General features: G+C 33.0%; 3 protein-coding genes across 5 annotated transcripts; 1 reads left to right on the top strand and 2 right to left on the bottom strand.

Moving 5' to 3' along the window:
• Positions 1-584: 584 nt before the first annotated feature.
• On the bottom strand, positions 585-1,928 carry LOC144551976 (aquaporin TIP2-1). Its single transcript, XM_078300088.1, has 3 exons — positions 1,669-1,928; positions 1,272-1,522; positions 585-1,038 (listed from the first exon to the last, which is right to left on the bottom strand). Exons 1-3 carry the CDS (start codon positions 1,793-1,795, stop codon positions 676-678), a joined length of 741 nt encoding a protein of 246 aa, XP_078156214.1. The 5' UTR covers positions 1,796-1,928; the 3' UTR covers positions 585-675.
• Positions 1,929-3,862: 1,934 nt separating this feature from the next.
• Positions 3,863-7,479, bottom strand: LOC144551617 (Ribosomal L18p/L5e family protein). The gene is made up of 4 exons (XM_078299658.1): positions 7,274-7,479; positions 5,731-5,883; positions 4,469-4,693; positions 3,863-4,160 (listed from the first exon to the last, which is right to left on the bottom strand). Exons 2-4 carry the CDS (start codon positions 5,833-5,835, stop codon positions 3,930-3,932), a joined length of 561 nt encoding a protein of 186 aa, XP_078155784.1. The 5' UTR covers positions 5,836-5,883; positions 7,274-7,479; the 3' UTR covers positions 3,863-3,929.
• A 7,812-nt stretch (positions 7,480-15,291) lies between these two features.
• Positions 15,292-20,270, top strand: LOC144551975 (uncharacterized). 3 transcript variants are annotated; one of them, XM_078300085.1, is made up of 11 exons: positions 15,292-15,417; positions 15,535-15,610; positions 15,693-15,749; positions 15,958-16,074; positions 17,434-17,793; positions 18,023-18,333; positions 18,628-18,727; positions 18,837-18,896; positions 19,326-19,412; positions 19,670-19,810; positions 19,931-20,270. In XM_078300085.1, exons 1-11 carry the CDS (start codon positions 15,374-15,376, stop codon positions 20,255-20,257), a joined length of 1,680 nt encoding a protein of 559 aa, XP_078156211.1. In that variant the 5' UTR covers positions 15,292-15,373; the 3' UTR covers positions 20,258-20,270. The 3 variants fall into 3 exon arrangements, with proteins under 3 accessions (XP_078156211.1, XP_078156212.1, XP_078156213.1); XM_078300086.1 differs by lacking the exon at positions 15,693-15,749; XM_078300087.1 differs by lacking the exon at positions 19,931-20,270 and having other exon boundaries at positions 19,326-19,401; positions 19,670-19,801.
• Positions 20,271-22,859: the final 2,589 nt, after the last annotated feature.

Here is a 22,859-nt window from a genome sequence, read left to right as displayed (position 1 = left end):
CAACATATATTGTTGTTCAATCACTAAAGATTTTATCTTTCTTTTCACGGTTTAGGAAAAACCCTTTTCCCCTGAAAGGGACACATAAATATTAGAACAGAGTATGTTCTATACGCATCATATTTATTTTTGGTTCAATGAGTTTTAAGACTGTCTGATCTGCTTTAAGATTCGTGTGTTATACTTTAATATTTGTTTGTCCACTTAAATTTTTTTATGTGCACGATTTTAAAACAAATCAGACACTTTTAGAGACTTTAGATTCAAAACTAGATCTGATGTACTCCGCTCCACATAAATATTGCTTTGTTTGTGAAGGTTTAGCATCCAAATTAAAGTTGCTTATATTGCGGAGTTGCAGAGCCCAAATTATAACAGAGAGAGAGAGAGAGGGGGGAAAAAGAAAAGCAATTTACACTTTTCTTAAAATACACAGCCCAAATTACAATAGAGCCCACAAATATAAACAGCCAGCTTATTGACCACAGCCCCAATTGGAAGGAAAGAAAGAAAGAAAGGACCGCATGACATAAAAAACCAAGCCCTTTCTATCATATACAATTCCCCCCCCCCCCCCCCCAAAACAGATAATAGTAATATAATTTTTTCAAACACATAAAGACCGTTAAAAATATGCACAATTACGTTGCAGACTTACAGTCCCAGAATGCCACCTTAGACAACCTGCTCATATGAGCTAGATGCAATAAAAACATCTCCGTATATAAGCCCGGCAAGCCCGCCACCAATCAGAGGTCCGACCCAATAAACCCAATTGCCCGAGAAGTCACCGGCAGCAACGGCGGGCCCGAAAGACCGAGCGGGGTTCATGGATCCACCACTGAACGGGCCGGCAGCAAGAATGTTGGCACCAACAATGAATCCAATTGCAATTGGTGCAATGGTGCCGAGTGAACCCTTCTTTGGATCTGCTGCGGTTGCATAGACTGTGTAGACGAGTGCGAATGTGATTACTATCTCGAACACAACTCCTTCGATTTCGCTCATGCCCGCTGCCACTCCATGAGTTGGCACAGCCTGTTTCAATTGGTTCAAATAAGTCAAGTTTTTTTTTTTTTTTGTATGAAATTAGGGGTAATGGATTGAATTTTTTTTTTGTTCTCAAAATTGTAGGTTACTAATTTCAATAACCTTAATGTAAATGTAAAAGTGAAAGTACTTTTCCTTTACTTCTCTCTTGTGTGTTATACAACATTTCCTCAAAGAAAACATCTAAATTACAATGATTTAAAACTACTTTTGCAATTTACCTTTCCACCAGTAACAAATTTGAGGAGAAGGCATGCGACAATGGAGCCGAGCAACTGTGCAACCCAGTAGAAGATGCCAGTAAGAACAGTAATATTACCACCAATAGCGAGGCCGAAAGTGACAGCAGGATTTAGATGGCCGCCAGAAATATTCGCGGCTATTGATACGCCGACAAAAAGGGCGAAAGCATGAGCAACAGCCACCGCCACCAAGCCAGCTGGGTCCAGGGCTGCATCTGAAGTAAGCTTGCCTGACATCCATATCACAAATAATTATTAGCAGAGTTATTGCTAGACTGGTTTCATCTGACTTGACATGATCATACATGTGCTCTAGCTAATTATATAATTAGTGGCTTATTATCATGCTTGTAATTTCATTAGATACATTTCTCACCATAAGCAATAGCAGAGCCAACTCCTGCAAAAACAAAGAGTAGTGTTGCAATGAATTCGGCCAGGTACGCCTTGAATGATGTGGCACTCAACGAGTCGCCGCAACTTCCAAAAGTAATTTTCACCATTTTCCTTTTACCAACTACTTCTTTGCTCAATTAATTAAGGGTTCTTTTAGGGTTAAAATTTAAAAGAAGAGATATTACTTGGTGTGTGAGCTCTAATGAAGTCGCCCTTTATATACATCTTAATTCTGGCATGGGTGGGGTCCAGTGAGATGAGGTTGCAGTTGAAAAAAATGCTACAATATTTTGGACGGCTAAGGATGACGCCAGTGAAGTACATTAGGTACATTAAAAAAGGAGATTATGGCAATTTTGAACGACAACTATTGTACCCATCTTCATATGGAAAAATATGGTTATAAGGGGATAAGATATCTCATATATACCCCTTTAGAAAATAATATTACTAACACCTTATTTCAATAGATGGCAGTTGAAGGGAAGGGACTAATATCCAAAAAAAAATATTAAATTTCAAAATGCACACTCCATGCATAGGAATTTCGAAATCTGTTCAAACCGGAGATTAAATTTCCGGTTTCATACAAACTTACCGTAATTTTTTTTTCCAATTCTAGACAGTTCGAAACCGGAGATTAAATTCCCAATTCCTAGAACAGGGAATTTAATCTCCGATTCTAAGTTTTTTTTTTAATTAAATACGTGTCCCAGCATGCTTCTGCTTCCAATTCTCGATTGAACACTCCCATCCACGTGCAAATGAAAAAAGAAGTCATGACAATTCTCTGTTTAATTAAGAAAAGAAAAAAATTAGAATCGCGGATTAATTCTCCGGTTCTTAGAACCGGGAATTTAATCTTTGGTTTCGGACTGTCTAGAATCGGATTATTTTTTTGCAGAAAGTTTGTATGAAACCGGAAATTTAATCTCCTGTTTGGACATATTTCAAAATCCAGCGCACCAAGGTGTAGATTTGTAAATTATTTATTAATTTTGAATATTAATAAAAATTTCGAGACAAAATGAGAGCAAAAGAGAACTTTATTAACTTATCTTGTCTGTTAAATATTAACTACAAGGTTAAGATTAATAAATAGAGATTTTTTATTAATTTTCTGTATTCATTAAAAATTAATATATTTTTACTATCCAAACTAGGGTATAGCAGAAAGATACCAGATTAATTAAACAAGAGTACGGAATGATATGATAACCTCTCTTTTTATTACATTCCATTATTCCTTCCCTCTAACCTCTTTCTTCTTCACTTCATGCTAACCTCTGAAAACATTTGAATAGGAAATAAATTATGCTAGTCACGATATCAGCTTTAATAATTTCAAATTAAATAGTATGAACAATGATTGACGATAAAAAATAAAAACACTTGAAAAGCAAATGGCCATACAGATCTCTCCGTTTTTTTTAAAATTTTTTTTAAGTCCTGTAAATTAAAACTAAAGTTATGATTAGCATATAATATAGACAATTTTGATAGTTTTTTAAGAAATTGAGATACGAGGATTATATTCCATGTTCTTAAAATCATTTGCAATATTTAGCAGCCTTGTACATGATATTTAGAAACTTTTTAAGGACTCATGAGATCAGTTAGTTTCGTCAAGTTATATATAATTAATTATGAACAATGATTGACGACCGACCAAAAACCACAATCCTTGTTTAATTGGAAGTTATGAATATAAAGACGTGTATATTCATTTTATGTATTAGTTTTATTGTATAAGACAGATAGAATTAAATAATATAATGTAATGAAGCGTGTGTTTGTTTAAGCGTCTGATTATTAAAAGCAGAGGTGATTAATAGGTGACCTGGCATACTGATCTTATGCTAACCAGTTGTGATCTAATAATCAGTAATTTGTTGGCATACACATCAGCTAACATATAAAATCAGATTAGCAATGATTTTCTATACAAGTCACAGTTGACCGAGTTATTTACATACGCTTTGATGAAAAAGGGTTTGCGTTAGTAATATAATTATCTAATCATTAATAGTACCTACTTGCTTCAATAATGAAACGAACTTCTCTGCAACTGCAAGCACTCTGAAAGTCAAAGTTTAAATTGCTTCAGTTTATCTTCGTTTCTACAATTGTTCATCAGAAGCAAACCAATAAAAAGCAAGAGAATAAAGGGGGCATTTATGGAAAATAGACTCGATTATTACGAATCTATACTGTATGCAATACAAATTTAAATAGTGTAAATTAATCAAGATAAACTTTGACATCAATCCCATTATCAATCATAGACTGAACAACTGCCCGAATCTTCCCCTCAAACTTGTCCCTCTCCCTTGGTGTGTATGTGCACGCGTACACATCAGCTTCCTTCGCTCTCTCAGCAAGAAACCGGCCAACGGCCAAACATGCAGGTATGTCACTTCTTGATTTTAAGGCTGCCTTGATGTCCTTTGAATTTGTGCCAGCCACCGCCACCTGTAGATGTATCAAAGTATTATTTCTATGTATAAAACCATTCTTAAACCCGAGAGGTCACTGTCCCCTTTCAAGTTTGTCAAACCTTATAAAAATAACTGTAATTGAAAACCCCAACATGCACATAACAATGCAAATTGGCAAGCAACTTCAATAAGCAATCCAAATGGATTTGTAGTTCAAAACAAACAAACATCTAAAGGGAATTTGTAATGACCAAGAAACATGTTTTCTTTTATAAGTAAAAATAATAATAAACATAAAACAATACTAAATACAAAAAAAGAAACCTAAATTAGAGAGATCACCTGCTTGGATGTGACTCGGTGTGTCACGGAGGCTGAGACAAACCGCTTGGAGATGAGGACATCTAAACAGAAGGGTTCCATGTAGGCGATCGTACGGTTTTTAAAGGATACATGCTTTTGGGGGTTTTTCGATTTCTTATCCTTTATGTAGGTGTATGGCCGGCTGTTGTCATCATCTAAGAAGTCTTCTACTCCGAAGAAGCTTCTTGTAGAGAAGCTTAGAACCTGATTGAAACAAAGTAAAACAATAATGCCACCGAATGCCTTATCATGCTTTTACAAAAATCTAGAGTTGCTAACTTTGATTTTCTTATAAAGAAATAAGAGAAGGTTCAAATTTCTCATATTATAGCCAACCCAATGGTGATAAAACCCATGACCACTCTATCAACATCCAAAACTCTTATCAATAAGACAATAGGCTCAAAGTAGATGCATCTGGGTTCTCATTCATTATGAAATTTTTGTGTTATGCTTCCTTCCAGTTTTAGAGATCATAATCATTGGTGAACACCGAACAGTGTAGCTTCTGAAATTTGCAATATCACTTGGTATATAGAATAATGCAGATGTGCATTTGGCAATTCTATCAAAACAAATAATACAGCATAGTAGTTCTTTGTTAGTTTTGTTTTTTTAGTGAGGCTATGGTACTATGCATAGCACAGATTGATCTGTACTACGGATCAATATTTTTTGTTTTCAAAGTCCAAATAATCGATCTAAACCGTTCAACATGATCTCCATATGATAATGTACTTGCAGACTAAATTTTACATTTTTTAGATTTTTTTACTATTTTTCTAGATAGGTAGAAAATCACTACTTTTGAATGGTCTAGAATTTTTAGATCAAGTGATTTTCTACCTATCTAAAAAGATAGTAAAAAAAATCTGAAATATGTAAAATTTGATATACAAGTACATTTTTATATGGAGATCATGTTGAACAGTTTCAGATTAATTGTTTGGACTTCGAAAATGGAAATATGATCCATAGTACGGAACCACGGACCGTTATGCGCTATGCATAGTACCATAGCCTCACTATTTTTTTTGGGGCAATGACATTGTGAGATCTTGGTATATTCCAGGATTATTTTGAGCATAAATAGCTTCCCTTAAGCCTCAACTAAAGCAATCAACAAACAAAAATAAAGCTAACTAATATGAAACCAGAGAAATTTCCAGTCTATACATAGTTTTAATTACTGGTATGGAGAACAAGCAACACAATGAATTAAACTCTACAAGTCCATATACCTGGCCACTGTGGAATCTGCTCTCGAGGAGATACATTGCTGGGTTACTGAAATCCGCTAAACATTTTCTCTTATTGCTCACTTCAGTTATAATTTGCTTGAACATTTTCAAACAAAGGTGGTCTGAAAAGCGAAATCCTTCCTCTTATTGTGCCTAGTCAAAGATGAAGTTTGAAAGCAATAAACATGCATATATCAAGTAAAAGAAGGAAATGGGATTATTTCTCTCTCTCTCTCTCTTTTTTTTTTTTTTTTCTTTGGTGAAACCTTGGCTTCATATTACTGTAGTCTTACTGGCAGTGGCGAAGCTAGGAATTTTGTTAGAGGTAGGCAAGCATAACTATATAAATATGTTGCAAAAAAAATTTTAACATAATATAAAATTACATCATCAATTAAAATAAACAAGAAGTCAAGATAATATAAATGAACATCAAAGGTTTCAACTAAGTCAAAAGTTTATAACAAATATTCTTTTACATATCAAAAAACAAGAAATATATTAATGCTATAAAATCAAGTCAATGGAGGAAGCATTGTTCTACGGTTCCTCATATTTTGCCATCGCTGCATAATTTGTTCATCAATCTAACTCATCAAACAACTCACTCTCAACGTATGTAACCAAACAATCATTCGAGAATTGATCTCCCATTGAATTCCTTACTCGGTTTTTCACATAATTCATCGCCGAAAATACACTTTCAACGCTAGCCGTAGCCACCGGCAATATCAATGCTAATTTCACTAATTTGTAAACTAATGGATAAATATTGTGCCTCCTCTTTTCCACCATTTTTTGAAAAAGTTCAACTATGTCCTTTAACTCTAAAAAATCATCATCACTTCGCATATCCATACGATAATTCTCCAATTGACCATCTAGGACAGCAAGTTCATATTGGCTGAAATCAGAGGGATAGAATCGAGCTAATTGAACCAACCTATCTCATACTAAAGGGACTTTAAATCTTTCTGTGATCTTAAAAGAAAGCAATTATTTACTTCAATAGCAATTATTTGCAAACACAATTCTAATAAAATCGAGGCAGCAATTCAATTTTAATAGGCATCAATACTCAAAATTGAATTGCTTCAGCAATTCAAATTGACCCAACAAATAGAATCATTGAATCATAAAATTGAGATAAACTCGTGAAAATCTCTGATGCTTAGCACTGCACCAGATTTTCACTTTAGTTAATACACAAACACCTGAGTGTACTGGAAAAAAAAATTATAAGGGACCTATCTGGTATTCAAAACATTTTAGAAGATTCCAAACACTATAATTTGTACAGGTATGAATATGATGCACAAATTATCTAACTTAATATAAAACCAAGTCAAATTACAGGAGAGAGAAGTAATCTCCTCTAGCTACCATGTGAACTTAAGTCATCAATCTTTCTGTTTCTTGCCTTATCACTAATCTCAAATCTCACAAATATCCAAAATACATGGGGTAAACAAGCAAAAGGATGATTGAATATTTGAATTAATTGTTTGACAAGAACTTTCGGAATTCAGAGAAGGGGATTTACCGAAGGCGACGCGAACCGGTAACAGGCGGAGCCGCGGAGGCGACGCACAGTGCAAAAGGCAATCAACGGTAACAGGTGGCGGCGCAGCGCGGCATTTCTTTTCTTCGCGCAGGCGCAGGCGCAGGCGGAGGCGACGGCGCGACGCAGTGTTTTTTTTTTTTCCTTTTCTTCGTCTCAGTAGCGGAGGGAGGGTTGAGATTTTTTTTTTTTTTTTTTAATCTGGGCTGTGGCCTGTCGGCTCTGGGGTAGGCAAGCCCTATAATAAAGTCCCCGATTTTTTTTTTAAAAATACCCCAAAAAAAAATGATTTTATTAAAAATAATCAGTTTTCAACTGAAATTTTAAAAATATCCTCCTCGCAGAAAATATTTGCGCTCTGGAATTTTTATTGCCGCCCGCAGAAAATATCTGCGCTCCGACCTTGAAATTACAAATCCACTGCACGTATCTTGAAGCAAATGCGCAGTCCGGAATTATTCTTTGGAAGCGCAGAAATTATATGCGCCTCGGATTAAATATTCTTCCCCGCAGAAATTTTATGCGCTTCAACCTTTAAATTATATATCCGCTGCACAGATCTTGAAGCCCCCTTTCTTCTCCAAACCCCACCCCCGTGAAAGCTCTCTCTGCCCGTGAAATCTCCCCGCCCGTGAAATCTCTCCGCCAAACCGTACCTGCCGCTGCCGCTCTGCCCTGCTCCGTTCTTGCTCCGCCCTGCTCCGTTCTTCTCTTCCCTTCCTCTCTACTGTTGAGACGACAGTGGTGGCCGGTGAACCAGTAAATACCATCCCGAAATCAGGTTAGGCATTTTAATGTAATCAAAGGTATATTAATTGATTGTACCAGTAAATATCGAGTCATCGATTGTACCCGTAATTAATTGATCTGCACAACTCTGAAATAATTGAACCAGAATGGGTTATTGGTGTCAATTCTGCACCATCTGGTAAATACTTTGCGTCGCCTAGTAAATGCAGCAGATTCGTGGCCATGCTCAGATATTTATTATTATTTACGAATCCAAGGCATAGCTGCAACAACACAAAAATGGCTCAGATTCGTAAATGGATGGTACCGGTACAAATCAATGAACTTGAAGGTACCAACGCAAATGGATGGAAAACTAGGTTTAAATTGTGATTTAGATGTGAAACAGAGATGTCATGGCATGGTTAATCTTATACAGTCCTCAGTAGCCAATTTTAAAAACAACATCTGGATTGGTCATAATGCACTTATGCACTTAATCAAAAGGTTAATCTTAAAGCCAATATACTATAGCAACTGTGTTTGGAAAAGCAACACCAATTATATGGGACTAGAATGAAATTGTTGTAGGTAAATGAGGGAATTCATTTCTTTATAATAAAATTGTAAGACTCTTTTGTTTCAGTATACAATTTACTTGACCAAATCAGTTAATTTGTATCTAAGATTGAACCTGGATCCAAGAAAACACATAATGGTAGGATATAGAGGGCATTAAACCACCCAAAAAAAGGAAGAAAAAAAGAAAAACAAGTGACTGACAACAAACTAACATTGCCTGATGTAGGGAAGCTTTTAGAGTGCGCATCAGTCAGTGGTCCCCCGTTGTACTTTTTATGTCTTTTAGAGTGGGAGACAGATAGGGGACTGAATGAGGGGTACTGTTAGTCGTTTTCAAAAAGAAATTGCTAGAATCGGAAGAGGCGTTCTTCCTTGTCGTTTGTTTGTTAGACGTGACTGATTAGTGATCGGAACAGAGATTTGGTTGTAGCCTAAAGTAGGGCGGGCAGCAGGAATCTGTATCCTCTCCATATTGCAGAGGATCGCCCTCACTTTATGGTTTGAGATTATTAAATCTCAACCGGTTTGGGATTCGGGTCACTATAGGGGTAGTATTTTTAGCTTTGAGATTCGTGCCAAGTTAAAAAGAACGGTCCAGATCTAGTAATTGTAAAAGATTCCCTTATCAGATATTGGAGAAGATGTGAATTCGGGCAGCAGCGGCTGCTCTCCAAACGAGTGCGTATCCTCTGAGATATCTCAACTTTTGCGTAACTGACATGTCCGGTGCCTATTCGGGGGTGATGTAGAGGGGTCAGTATTATGTGTGCTTTGAGATTCGTGCATAGCGTATTTAAACGGTTGGAATTTTCCATAAAGTCACACAAAGTTTGAGATATCTCAGAGGATACGAATTCTCTCCAAACCCCCTTTCGAGCTCTTAATGACGAAATTACCCCCGACTCCCTATATTTTCTATTGTATTTATTAATATTTTTAACTCGTATTTGAATTTTTTCTAGATCAGTGATCTTAAATGTCAACTAACATATTTCATCGATAAGAAACGTATTTACAATGAATTAAATGACCGTAATTTCTAAATTAAATCTTTTATTCTCATAAAATATTCTAAACTATTATAGTATTCTAATCATCATCTCACTCCATAATCGGATTCATTTTTTCGACTGCCGCCGCACTCCAACGGCAATCGGATCTACTCACTGTCGTGCTCCAATCGAGATGTTGATCACCGCAATAGTTTAATCACCATCTCACTTCACGATCGGATCTACTTCTTCAACCGTCGCGCTCCAATTGAGATGGATTCTATGTTTCGAACTCCGACAATACTGCATTATATGTGGGATATAGTTGGATTGATTGTTTGAACTTTAAAAATAAAAATAAAGATGTGAAATATAGTTGAGCACAAAACTAATAATGGTGCATTTTAACCGTACTCGTTATTTTTATAATGTAAACATTGCATTGCTATCTGTGTTATTTATATTATTTTGCATTCTCTAAAAAAGTGCTAACTCAAAAAATATCAATATGTTATTTTATAAAATGTTGGCTTAACTAATTAGTGTTAAAAGGAGCAACTTTTTTACATTGCATTTAAATAAGAGTAGCCGTATCATTTATAAGATTAGTGTTTTTCCTAACACTGTAAGCTCCGAAATTTTTATTAATATCCAAAAACAAAAATTCAGAAACTATCCCGGTTTTTGTGTTTTTCTGAAATTTATTCAAACCGAATTTTTTTTTGCAGTAATTCAGTCTAAAACTGCAAAAAAAATTGCGGTTTTGGAATTCCAAACCGCAAATTTTTTTTTGCAGTTTAAAAAAAACACTATAATTTTTTACGGTTTCAATTTTTTTTCATATTTTTTAGTTAAATAGAAATATTTATAATTTATTTATTTTTTGTATTGAAATATTAGAAATATTTTATATATTTCTTTGAAAATAGATGGAATACTATATAATTTGATTTATTAGAAAGACTGCTACAAATAACCCGGATTGATATTTTTCATGCCAGATATTTTGCGACAATAAGAAAAATTAATATATTTCTTTATGAGTTATTGAAAAAAAAACTAAAAAAGCTTGAATTTTGAGTTATTGATCTTAGTTCAAACGTCACTTCTAAGTAAATACATAAAATATTGTCATCCTTCTTGTAAATTTAATTTCAAAAAGTTGTATCTATTTTTGAAAAATAACAAAACTTTTAAGTTATTAATGATTGTTATTAAAAAAGAATTCTCAAAATAGATACAACTTTTTAGAAATTAAATGTACTATAATGATCACAATATTTTTTGTATTACCTAGAAATGACTTTTAAACAGGGACCAATAACTTTGAATCCAAGCATTTTTTTTTCAATAACTCATAAAGAAATATATTATTTTTTCTTATAGACGCAAAAAATCCGGCATGAAAAATGTTGATCCGGGTTATTTGTAGCAGTCTTTCTAATAAATCAAAAGTATTTCATCTATTTTCAAAGAAATATATAAAATATTTCTAATATTTCAATACAAAAAGTAAATAAATTATATATATTTCTATTTAACTAAAAAAATATGAAAAATACAAAAAAAAATTGAAACCACAAAAAATTATAGCGTTTTTTTAAACGCAAAAAAAATTGCTGTTTGGAATTTCAAAACCGCAAAAAAAATTGCGGTAATTCAGTCGAAAACCGCAAAAAATTATTGCGGTTTGGGTAGATTTCGAAAAAACGCAAAAACCTGAATAGTTTCTGAAATTTCATATTTTTTTTGGATATTAATAAAAATCTCGGCTATAAGCTGATGCAAACTGTATATTGAGACAACTGCATGCATTTATTTTTGAGAAGTAGATAGAAATACATTGCATCTCTTTGTCTCTTTTATAATTTTAATACATTTATAGTTATTACTTTTTTTGCTCTATTTTTTGTCTACGATTACTTACAAATTATATAAAATTTATATAATTGAGGAAAGATATCAAATCCCGCATGATTATTAACTTGTAGATGTAACCTTTTTGTTTTCCATTTTGCCATTCTATAGTGGTCTAATTAGTGTGATATTATTTGCATTTATAAATATATGTGCTCCATGTTACTTTATTCATGATATAACTTTCAACAAAAGGACATCATTTGCTCTTTAAAGCCCAAATTAGATATTTTATCAACTCTATATGCAAAATTTTAGGTTTAATTTATTTTTAAAACTTATAATTAATATATGATACTCCACTCTTTTATTTTATGACTGATTGAAATCTTACGTATTTAAAAAGAAATCAACTAATATAATTTTTATAATTTTGTAGCACATAAATAAATGATTTGGAAAAAATCAGAGATTTTTTGGTATCATTTGGGAGTTTGGCTAGTATAACATCAGTGTCATTTCAACCTATATAACACCAACTCTAAAACCTATCAAATCGACTTCAAATGGTGAATCCAAACTGTTCAAACCGATCTACTTCATTAGTTGTGCATTTACATGCAAAATTTATAACTTTTCGAATTTATTTAGTATTAAATCAAGTGGTCAAATGTGTGAATTTTTAAGTTAATTTTAATACATTCATTTTTCAATATTTTTACCACTTGATTTGATACTAAAATAACTCGAAAATATAAAAAAAATTGTATGTAAACACATCACTCATAATGTAAATTAGTTTAAATGGTTTGGATTAGTCGTTCGAAGTCAATTTGATAGGTTTTAGAGTTGGTGTCATATAGGCTAAAATGACACTGATATTATATTAGCCAAACTCATTATTTGTCAATTCTTCTGAGTTATCTGATTCCATTAGCAACATCTGATTTTGGTGGTACTGGTACTGGGTTTCAGAATCATACAACTTTGTTGTCTACTTTTTAGATACGATGATTGTTATTTAGGTATTATAAATGAGGAGGATTCAAATGCCTCCATGTTTTTGTGCCTCCATCATGCCTCCATCTCTCTCCATCATTTTTAAAGTTCAAACAGTCGATCCGAACCGCTCAACCTAACCTCCATACTAAAATATGTTTGGAGACCAAATTTTATATTTTTAAGAATTTTTTTACTATTTTTTTAGATAGGTACAAAATCAGTAAATCTGAACCATCTAAAAACAGTATTTTTGTACCTATCTAAAAAAATAGTAAAAAAATTCCTAAAAATATAAAATTTGGTCTCCAAACATATTTTAGTATGGAGGTTAGGTTGAGCGGTTCGGATCGATTGTTTGAACTTTGAAAATGATGAAGAGAGATGGATGCATGATGGAGGCACAAAAACATGGAGGCATTTGAACCCTCCTCATTATAAATAACACCGAATATATGAATTTGTCTTCGTACTATTTTTTATGTCATAGCAAGAATTCATACTTCATAGGGATTAAAAACCGGCTTCATCTTTTTTTCTTCTGGTTTATGTCAAATCGGTTACTCTTTTACAGATTATATTTACACGCATGACATAAAATTGGAATTAAATTCTTAGGAAAATAAGAAGAGATATTTTCAGATGTAAATAAATTCCCAGTCCCGAGCCCTTTCTTTCTGACATTTTGGAACGAAAAAATTATGGTTATGTGTGTGCTAAAAAAATTTGGTGTTTGGATTTAAGAAAAAAATATTAGGTATATCCAATATTTAAAAAAGAAGAAAAGTGTTTGTTTTGAAAATCCTAAAAAAAAAAATGTTGTTTCTTACAAGATTTCGGTATGTAGATGAGTTGATCAAATTGAGAAGTTCAAATTAATCTCTCTTTTATACCCTTTCTTCATAATATCTATCACTAAACCTTATATTATCCTCAATATTTATTGTTAATTAAGACAGTTCAAAACAACCTCTCTTGGAAGCTGCATTTTAAAAAAAAGAAAAGAAATTGCAAGCAATCAATTTCATTAAATGATGAAACAAGTTTTGCAATCCTTAAAAGCAGCAAAATTTCTTCTATAAAGCCTTGGCATTATTAAGCCCAAAAGTGAAGTTCAAGGTACCACTAAAAAATTTAAGGATGAAGTTTAAAATATGGATTTACCTTAATTTCTTTTTAAGAAAAGTAATAAAAGAAATAAAATCCTCAAATTTATTTCCGCAAGAGCAATAAAGGAATAATTTTTTTATTTATGGAATTTATTTAGAAATAATATAGGGTAATAGATAAAATGGCTTGAGATTTTGATCCCACAGAAGAAACTTAATTTTTTTTTTATTCTCTAGGCAATTATAAAGGAACAGAACAAATAATCGTTCCTCTAGTTTAGAAATATAATTTTTTGAGTCGTAAGGTGAGCGGTACGCTGAATCTTAAATGAATAACAAAATGTTCATTTAGACAATTATAAAGAAACTGAAGTTCCTTGTGCGAAATCAAAATTTTCATGCAATCAATCCTATATTATTTTTAGAGTTGGGTTATGGTGCAATGCAATGTATAGATCTTTTTGTGCATGGAGTTCTATAAATTATTAGATTCGAAATTCAAACAGTCAATCCAAACTGTTCAACTTGATCTCCGTATTTAAATGTACTTGGAGGCCAAATTTTATATATATATTTTTAAATTATTTGCTATTTTTTAGAACTTTTGAAAATCACTTTTTTATGGTCTAGGCATTTATGAAAAACATCGATTTTCAAAAATTCTAAAATAAAATAGCAACAGTTTGCAAAAAATGTAAAATTTGGTATCCAAACACATTTTAATATGAAAATCAAGTTAAATGATTTGAATCAATTATTTGAATTTCAAATCTAACAATTTACAATCCAATATACAAAATCACTTATACATTACAATGTATCAGGCCCAACTCTTATTTTTATACTATTTCTATAAATGAAAAGAATACTGCAATAAAAGCTAGAAGCCTAGAAGCATCTACTTCTACAGCTGCGCTTCCAAGTCCCAATCAATGAAATGCATCAAACAACGTCTACTGAGCCAAATCATTTAATGAGGAGCTCAAGCATTTGTCCGTACCAAAGCGACTCTGGCAAACAGAAAAAAAAAAAAAAAAAAAATTAAATGCGATTCCAAATTCTCCATGGACCATGGTGCATATATACACTCATAGGTCATAATATACTAATTTACTGCATGGGGCGGATCCAGTATGTAACAGAGGCAGTCGTTCTCTTTGGATTTTGAGTTTTTGCTTCTCTCTAGATGTTTAATTTGTAATTCAGGTTAAATTTAATGTTAAAATCAAAATAATTTTTTTGAATTATGATTGGTTAATTAGAGTTATAAAATAAAGCATCATAACATTAGAAAATATAAGTCAAAGTATTATTTTTTTATAAAATATTTAATTAGTTAATGAGTTTAAATTCAATTAACTATTTAAATCCAATTCGATATTTGTTTGTGCCTTAATCAAAAATTTTGGATCCGCCCTTTGTTCACAGCCATATGTAAATATTTGTCAGAACTCACAGAGGGAGAGCTAGAGAGAGAGAGAGATGCTATAAATGTGATTAAATGCCACTATTAATTCTCCAACGGTAAAAAGCCCCTACAGCCTACAGGCTTCATTTCCAAGTTCCAACCACCATGCCTATATTAATATCAGACAGGACAGGATGCTCTTGTTGAGCACATACGCATTTAATAACATAAAAAAAAGGTAAAATCTTTACAACGCTGTACAAGTCAGGGAGCATCCGATGGTGTTTTTCTTCTGTTTTATCTATCTTGTCCTGGTATCAAGAAATAAATGCTACTACAGTACTATCCAAGAGAAATCCATTTAGTAGAAAAGTGCATGTGAAAGAAGAGAGAATTTAGAGAGAAAATGGTTTCTATTGAGCATCACAGGTATCATAGACGATCAAAGAGGTAAGCATTTTTCATAAAATGATTTGGATGTATATATATATACCACTTTTATGGCACAGCATTTTGATTTTTGACATGAACTGATTTGTTCTGATGGTTTTTCCTTTCCATTTTCAGTGCCTCTGATGGGTTCAAGAGTTTTACAAAATATGAATCTCCATATCATGCAAAGAACAACTGGAATCAATCTCAGGTTTAAAAAAGAAAAGAAATAATGCCTTGATTTCTCATGCAGAAGTTAAATTTATTTATCTTCCTTTTTGCTTAATTAATAGACTGCTCAAAGCAAAATCGGAACTCCGCCGAATAACCATGTCTTCCTGAAAGATGATGTAAGGATAGGATTACATTGGTTTTGTTATCAATATTTAATTTTCTAGAGCGAGATTGCAGAGAAAAATGGCAGTATCAGTACTAAAATTACTGCAAATATGCAACTTACGGCTAGAACTGTTCCCTATATACCAAATCAATTGCATGTTTCTCAAATTACTGCAATAAAACTTGGACTTAATGGGGCTCTGCCAAAAATCACAACAGGCAAAAATATTACAGTTTGAATTACATCAAGAAAGATCTATTCATTCCATGCTTGAAAAGACAATAGGCCGAGCTTCGACTGCCTCTTCTCCAGGACATGGCAATTTCTCTTCTCAGGTAATAATTTATCAAATATGTATGTAAACGCACTGTGTATTTTATTTTATTTTCATGTTTCTGTTGAGATAAATTTTCAGAAAATTTGAATAGTAATAAAATAATCAAAATAAATCAAATTAATTATATTATCCGGATTTTTTTTTTTGAAAGAGTTGGCATACAGATTTTGATGCCACCTTCTTAAGTGCATTCTCTCTATCGTTCAAGATTCATGGAACCGTCTTCAAAATTATTTGACACAGTCGCTTCTTAGAGCACCACCATAGAAGCAACTGACGATAACTTTATAATATCCATCAACATCGGATAAATGAAAGAAATGGAATTGAAGAGGGAAATGATAATAAGATTGGATATATGAAGGAAATGGAATTGAAGATGAATTATGGAGGAATAATATGTATAGCAATGTAGCAAGAATATAAAGGCAAAGCCTTTTCTTTTTCTCTGGTTTTGTCCTTTTGCTAAGAGCGAGAGAGTTGACACGGAGAGTTTTGTCTTTATATGCGAGTGTATGTGGAACCCGAATCTGTACCTTAATTTCTGGACCGTACGATTATAATTCGGACCAATCTGGTCCATGTCTATAACGTTGGGGCTCTTTAATATTAGTGCAGATTTAAATCTGACGGTCCATATCTTAACTCAAAATTCGAGTTAATGAAGAGGATACGAATCCGTGTATGTGAGGGGAATAGATATGAATGTCTCCAACTCTCCATTAGCAAAAAGATAAAGAGTGTTTATTGAAGAAAAAATGCAACGGCTCGTGGATCTTATGGCAACAATTTAGTCGGATTTGAACTACAATTAGTGATTAGTGAGGATTACTGAACTGTTTCCAGTGGTAATGTGAATTAGAACAGGAATTTTTCAATTCAACTCTAAGATTATAAATATTATGAATATACTCAAATGATTAAAAACAGTTGAAAAAATTAAAACAAATTAAATGTTTGTCGGTAAAAGGAAGATAATTAACAAATTTATTAGAACAGAAATTTTGGCATTTCATAGTTTAAGTTTTAACAATCCCTCACAAAGTTCAAAATATAAGAATATCAAACGATAGATCTATGGAAGCAATTTGCTAGATATTTATATTGTGCATCGATGAAGGTGTTGACAAACCTTGAACCTCATCCAGTATTGATGGCTTTACATTTGGAGGATATTAGAAAATTATGTTTTGAACTTGGTTCTTGTATTTAAATTACACCACCACGTATATAATATAAAGATTCTCGTTGCGGGTTGTGCATTAATGGTCGTTCATTTTCAGCTCTGAAATTATCTCATGTGGCTATTGTTGGTTTCTCATCTCAAAGCCTACCTCATTCTGTTTTTTCTGTTCAGATTAAGGGATTGATGGTTGAAATTGATTTGCTTGAAGAAGAGATCGCAAACCGCGAGCAGCATGTTCTATCACTATATAGAAGCATATTTGACCAGTGCATTTCAACTGCTCCCTCATCAGAACGAGGTTCTAGTATTGCTTCTCCTGTGCGCAGTATAAAAGAACAGCCGAAGAAGCACCCCATTGTGGTTTCAAGTGCCTTTTGCTCATCAAAGAAGTTTAATTTTCATTATTTCCAGATTTGGGGTGCTTTGTCAAAGCAAAAATTTATTTCTAAACCCAATATTAGGCAGGAGGGTCCCATGTCGAGCGAACCGAAAGGCATTCATCTTACAAATATCTCTTCTGATGTGAGCACGGTACGAGTTATGATGTTTATCCGTGCTTATAAGAAACGTTAATTTGAATTCTAGATTCTTATAAGCAAGGGGACCTTATAGATAGTTTTCATGTAGAGCTGTTTATTTGAAGACATGATTGTTCCTTTGTACACCAGTTGAACTTTTATTTGTGAGGCATAGGAAATAGAAATACATGGAAACATATGAAAGTGTGTTGCTGTCTAACTTCTATTTGTCCCTATAATAGGTGCTTGTCTTGCGAAGCAGCAATTCGGGCACTTGTCTGAAAGAGGATCTAAGCAAATGCCCAAATAAGGTGTCAGAAGAAATGGTTAGATACATGGCCACTATATATTGTTTGTTACAATGGACCGAGCCCTCGGAAAAAGCCGAGAAAATGTGCGCTCCTTTCTTATCTAGATCTTCAACAACTGCTCTTCCTAGGAGATCCAATGGAAGCAAAGATCACTTTTCTTCTAAAAGACCATTCGAAATGTGTTCGATTTGGTCAGAAAAATATCAGAGTTCAGATGCGTCTTCTGCTATTAATAATTACAGGTACTTGTTTGTGCAAAACTTCACCTTAATTATATTGCCTTTCTCTGGGCTTATTTCAGATTTGATGGCAAATTTGGGAACATACAGTGAGCCTAAATAGGGTTAATTCATGACAATTTAAAGTTGATATCAGAATTAAAGATAAGATAGTTAAACGGATAACTTATTGCACAATATCAGAACATAATTTGGTTAAATTGCAGATTTGCAATTCATTTGTAGAATTATGAGTAGTAATCTATACCCATGAAATTTTGTTCTGTTCTGATTTCGGAATATACTTTTCCTAATTAGGTTGTTACTTAAACAGCTGGAGAGAGTCAATCCGGGTGGCATAGCCCAAAATGCCAAATGCGCCTTCTGGTTAAATATCTACAATTCACTTGTTATGCATGTAATATACTTATAAGCTAGATAGTTTACAATTTTCTTTTATATTTGCTTTAGCATCTTAATTACTTTAATGATTTGTTCATCTAATGATTCTAATCTATCATTTCTAGGCATATTTAACATATGGTTTTCCAAGCAGTTCATTAAGAAGGATGGTTTTGATTCACAAGGTAGTGAAATTAGCTTATAAGATATTCATGTTGCATCGATGATAAACGAGTAATGATTGCAATGAAAAAAGAGAAACAACCAAATTAAAAATAAAAATAAAAATAAAAACCAAATCAGTGGACAGTAGCATACATTTTTGTGCAATACCAGACCTGACAAATACCATACAAGTCTACAACAGGTAATCCCTTAAAAAATTAGTTAAATATGATCATAGAAGCACTCTATGGTCAGATTAAAAGAATGGGTCCCAACTCCTGTATGCTGTAATCTGTAGCATAATCTAGAAGGTAATGTTTAGTTAAACTTATTACTGTTATTACTGCAATATAAAGTAATTTGGTAACTCTGGTAGGGAATTTTCAAATTTCTTTGTCAGTAACTTAGTAGTTCACTTCAATGTATATTCCTCTCCTGATGTATTTTAGGCTGCGTACAACATAGGAGGCTACATTGTGACAGCCAGTTCCATAGAGCACTACATACTGCACTGCCACACTCCTGGTACTGCCCGAGTATGTCGCACCATTTCCTGTGTTTACTATTCTGTATATTCTTGTAGAATTTTTTTCATCCTTTTTTCCTTCTGTACAACTGGTTCAGAGTTTATTTATTTCATTAATATAGGCTATCATCACCGAATTATGCAGTTAAGCCCTCAATTGTACTAACTCTCATTAATAAATTTTAGGTCATTGATCCCTAAGTTTCAGTAATCTTTTAAATTTTGAAAATTATTAGCTTGTTTCTGATAACTTTAATTCAAGTGCAGTGGATTGAAACTATGTTCATAAATGCAATGAGAAAGAAAAATGGAGAGGAGAAGCACTTAACTAACTCGTGCTACGCCCTTGCGGAATGTGAACCGCTTGTTCTGTTTGCCTTGTGCACCGGTTCTTCTTCAGACCCCATGGTAATTAATTTATAGTCAATTTTCAAGTTCTTTCTATTCCTTCTTTTGCTTACTATATAGGCTCTATGTGCCAAACAATCATTTATTATAAAAAATATAACTGTTGTTTTATTAATGCAGCTTAGAGTGTACACTCCCAAGAACCTTTCAGATGAATTAAAGAAGGCAAGGAAAGAGTATCTTCAAGCGAATGTGGTAATTAAAAATTCAAAGAGGGTACTTTTGCCAAAAGTCATAGAGAGATATGCAAAAGAAGCTTCGCTTAGCCATGACAGTCTCCTTAAGTTGGTATCGAGCAGCTTAGATGGTAAATACCCAGATCTTGTGCAAAATTTCAGCGACTTAACTAGAAAGCAAGCTTCACAAATCATTGAGTGGTCACCCCACAATGCTAGGTTCCACTATGTATTTGCTAGGAATTTGACTCCACAATCATGTCTTCGGTGAATTCATGTAAAATTAATTATGCAAAAAAAGGGGGCAGTTCTGCAAAAAGAAAAGAAAAGAAAAGAACGCCTGTACTTTTAAAATTGTATTATATTTTTTTTTTATCGTGTACTTACTTTTAGACTTGTATTGTATTTAAATTAGGCCACGTTTTAAAAGAGGAATCAAATCTTTCAGGACCCTGAAATGCTAATTTTAGCCGTCTAAATTTTGTATACACAAATCTCAAAGCAGAAAGTTTTATGCACAAATCTCAAAATATATATTGAAACATATAGACCGTTGAAATGAGAAATTCATATTCCTGAAATCCTAGGAGATTTCAGCAGATTTGTTTCCTTTAAAAGATGGACCTATCCATAATAGAACTTTTAAAATTTAAACTTATTTTAAAATTATTATAATTTAAAATTTTCAAATACCAACTTTAATTTTAATTTTATATTGATAATAGCCGTACAATTTTAATTTTAATTTCAACGCTACCACATCTGGTTTGTCAGAGTTTTAATATCTGATAATCATCCTCTTTCTACTTAATGTCTAAAATATTTGTAATTATTACTGAGATTATTTATTTATTAGAGAAAAAAGGTGGTGGTTTTGAACAATCTAATCGCAATACATATTGAGCTTGAAGCATGAATTGAGGGCAAGAATGTATTTCTTGTGCCGAAATAAATTTAATGACATGATCATAGACAGGTGGAGGTAGAAATTTTTTGTTGGAGGTTCAGTATTAGCAAAAAAAAAAAAAAAAGTTTTCTCCGTTGAAGCCCGATAAGAACCAAAAAATTTATTCATAACATAAAAAAAAAAAAAATTGACCTTAAAAAAAATAAAAATAAATTAATGTTCTCTGTTAGTGCCCAGTAAAAATGCACATGTTTTGTCGCTCTTGAGGTTTCAATTATTATACAAATCTCTAGCGCATTATCCGCTCTGTATTCGTTCTGTTTACACCCCTATTTATAGTTAATGTTTTATTCATTTGTCATAGGATTAAAATCTTCTAAACTAATATTATAGAAGTCGACAATGGACATAATTAGTAAATAAATGATGATCAATTATGGTTGAAACTATAACATTTTTCAGAAATTTATAAAATAACACAGAGAAACACAATTAACCCTCATTCCTCTTAATTGGATCCACCCCTGAAGAAAATAAGATGCAGAGATAGAGAGAGTGACAGATCTTTCTGTACATTGAGATGTGATGAATTGTAAAAAAATGTTGTTGCAACAGACGTTGATAACGTTAAGAGGTAGACAAGAGTCACGGAGAGAATTCTTAGATTGTGTTTTAGAATAGTTTGTATAAAAGGAATGAAGGGAAAGAGAGGAAAAAAAAAACGCATAAAAGTTCACCTTGACTATCCTTGATTTGAGCTTGAGAAAAATCAAGGAGTTTATGCAAATGCTTCACTTTCGTTCCCCTCCTCTCTCCTCTCTGAGTGTTTTTTTTTCTCTAAAGCAAGTAAATTTCTCAGTCAAGTCAATTACAGTGCACTCAGGGGCGAAACTAGAAAATCCTGATAGGGGAGGCTACAAATTTAAATGCACAAACTGTGGCTAGTGGGAATCGAATCCAAACTCTCTTCAAACACAACATAATCTCTTACCACTAGACTAAAAGTAGACATGTGATAATTTATGACGGTGGCTGGACTATATAAATTGTTCCAAAAAATAAAATTCAATTAAATTGTAGTATACATAACTAAAATTTTAAAATCATAGGGGCTGCTTAACCACATTTTGAATGGCTTTAGATCCGCCCCTGAGTGCACTCCTCTCTTTCTTTTTTTCAAAATTGATGAGTTCTAAAACACAATCTTAAATACATAAGCGAGACTTGAAAATAAATACATGTACTAAACAGAGTGGTTCAAAGATTTTATCTGTCTGAAAAATAAAATTTCCGCTCTCCCCCCTCTGAATTTTCTTATATCGCATAAATTAACACGCGTTAGACCGAATAAACATTGAAGGGTATGTAGGTAAAAAATTTAAATACATACCTTTTTCTTGTCTCGCTCCTCTTTCATTCGAGAATTTCCACTTTTTTTATGATAAGCCCTTAGGCACTACTTTTATTGAATCATACGATACTATTACATTAAGCAATCTACTCTTACAACTACTGAAATTAAAAGGGTGAATGAAAAACTTAAGCCTAATAGAGATAAGAAAAAGTAGAAAATTGCACATGAAAAGTAAAAACTACAATTTAAGAAACAAAGCTATGTTGCCATGTGAGCTCTGTGGTGTGTCTTGCTTGCTGATTTTTATGCCTGGATTGAGAAGAAAGTTTTATCCAGTATCAGTTGTAGCCTTAATTCTTCCCTGAAGGTTGAACTTGGTATTCCTGTGAATGTACCATTGGTACGTCTTGCCCAGTTGGAGAGTCGATGGGGCGGTTGAAGAGCCTTTCTACTGATGTGTTGCAGTTTGACTCTTTGTTTGACCGAATTCATGAGGAAAGCGCATTGTGTCACTATTTCTGTTGACCGCCAATGTGGGAGTTGTTGAAGGTTTTCTGAGTTGATTACAAACATTAGATCGGTGTTGTCTGTGAAGATGGTGAAAGGTTGTTG

Source organism: Carex rostrata, chromosome 3 (genome assembly GCF_964058835.1).
Source record: "Carex rostrata chromosome 3, lpCarRost1.2, whole genome shotgun sequence".
Taxonomy (NCBI): Eukaryota; Viridiplantae; Streptophyta; class Magnoliopsida; order Poales; family Cyperaceae; genus Carex; species Carex rostrata.
The sequence above is the reverse complement of the archived record's forward strand: the minus strand, read 5'-3'. Positions and strand labels throughout refer to the sequence as shown.

Excerpts from the sequence above, each read along its gene's own strand:
- LOC144551976 (XM_078300088.1), bottom strand. The coding sequence starts at position 1,795 with ATGGTGAAAATTACTTTTGGAAGTTGCGGCGACTCGTTGAGTGCCACA. Across the intron at positions 1,523-1,668 it reads TGGCTCTGCTATTGCTTATG|GCAAGCTTACTTCAGATGCA; the intron begins GTGAGAAATGTA and ends TATGGATGTCAG. Across the intron at positions 1,039-1,271 it reads AATTTGTTACTGGTGGAAAG|GCTGTGCCAACTCATGGAGT; the intron begins GTAAATTGCAAA and ends CAATTGAAACAG.
- LOC144551617 (XM_078299658.1), bottom strand. The coding sequence starts at position 5,835 with ATGTTCAAGCAAATTATAACTGAAGTGAGCAATAAGAGAAAATGTTTA. Across the intron at positions 4,694-5,730 it reads GCAGATTCCACAGTGGCCAG|GTTCTAAGCTTCTCTACAAG; the intron begins GTATATGGACTT and ends TGTTTCAATCAG. Across the intron at positions 4,161-4,468 it reads ACCGAGTCACATCCAAGCAG|GTGGCGGTGGCTGGCACAAA; the intron begins GTGATCTCTCTA and ends ATACATCTACAG.
- LOC144551975 (XM_078300085.1), top strand. The coding sequence starts at position 15,374 with ATGGTTTCTATTGAGCATCACAGGTATCATAGACGATCAAAGAG. Across the intron at positions 15,750-15,957 it reads ATGTCTTCCTGAAAGATGAT|GCAAAAATATTACAGTTTGA; the intron begins GTAAGGATAGGA and ends AAATCACAACAG. Across the intron at positions 16,075-17,433 it reads ATGGCAATTTCTCTTCTCAG|ATTAAGGGATTGATGGTTGA; the intron begins GTAATAATTTAT and ends TTTTCTGTTCAG.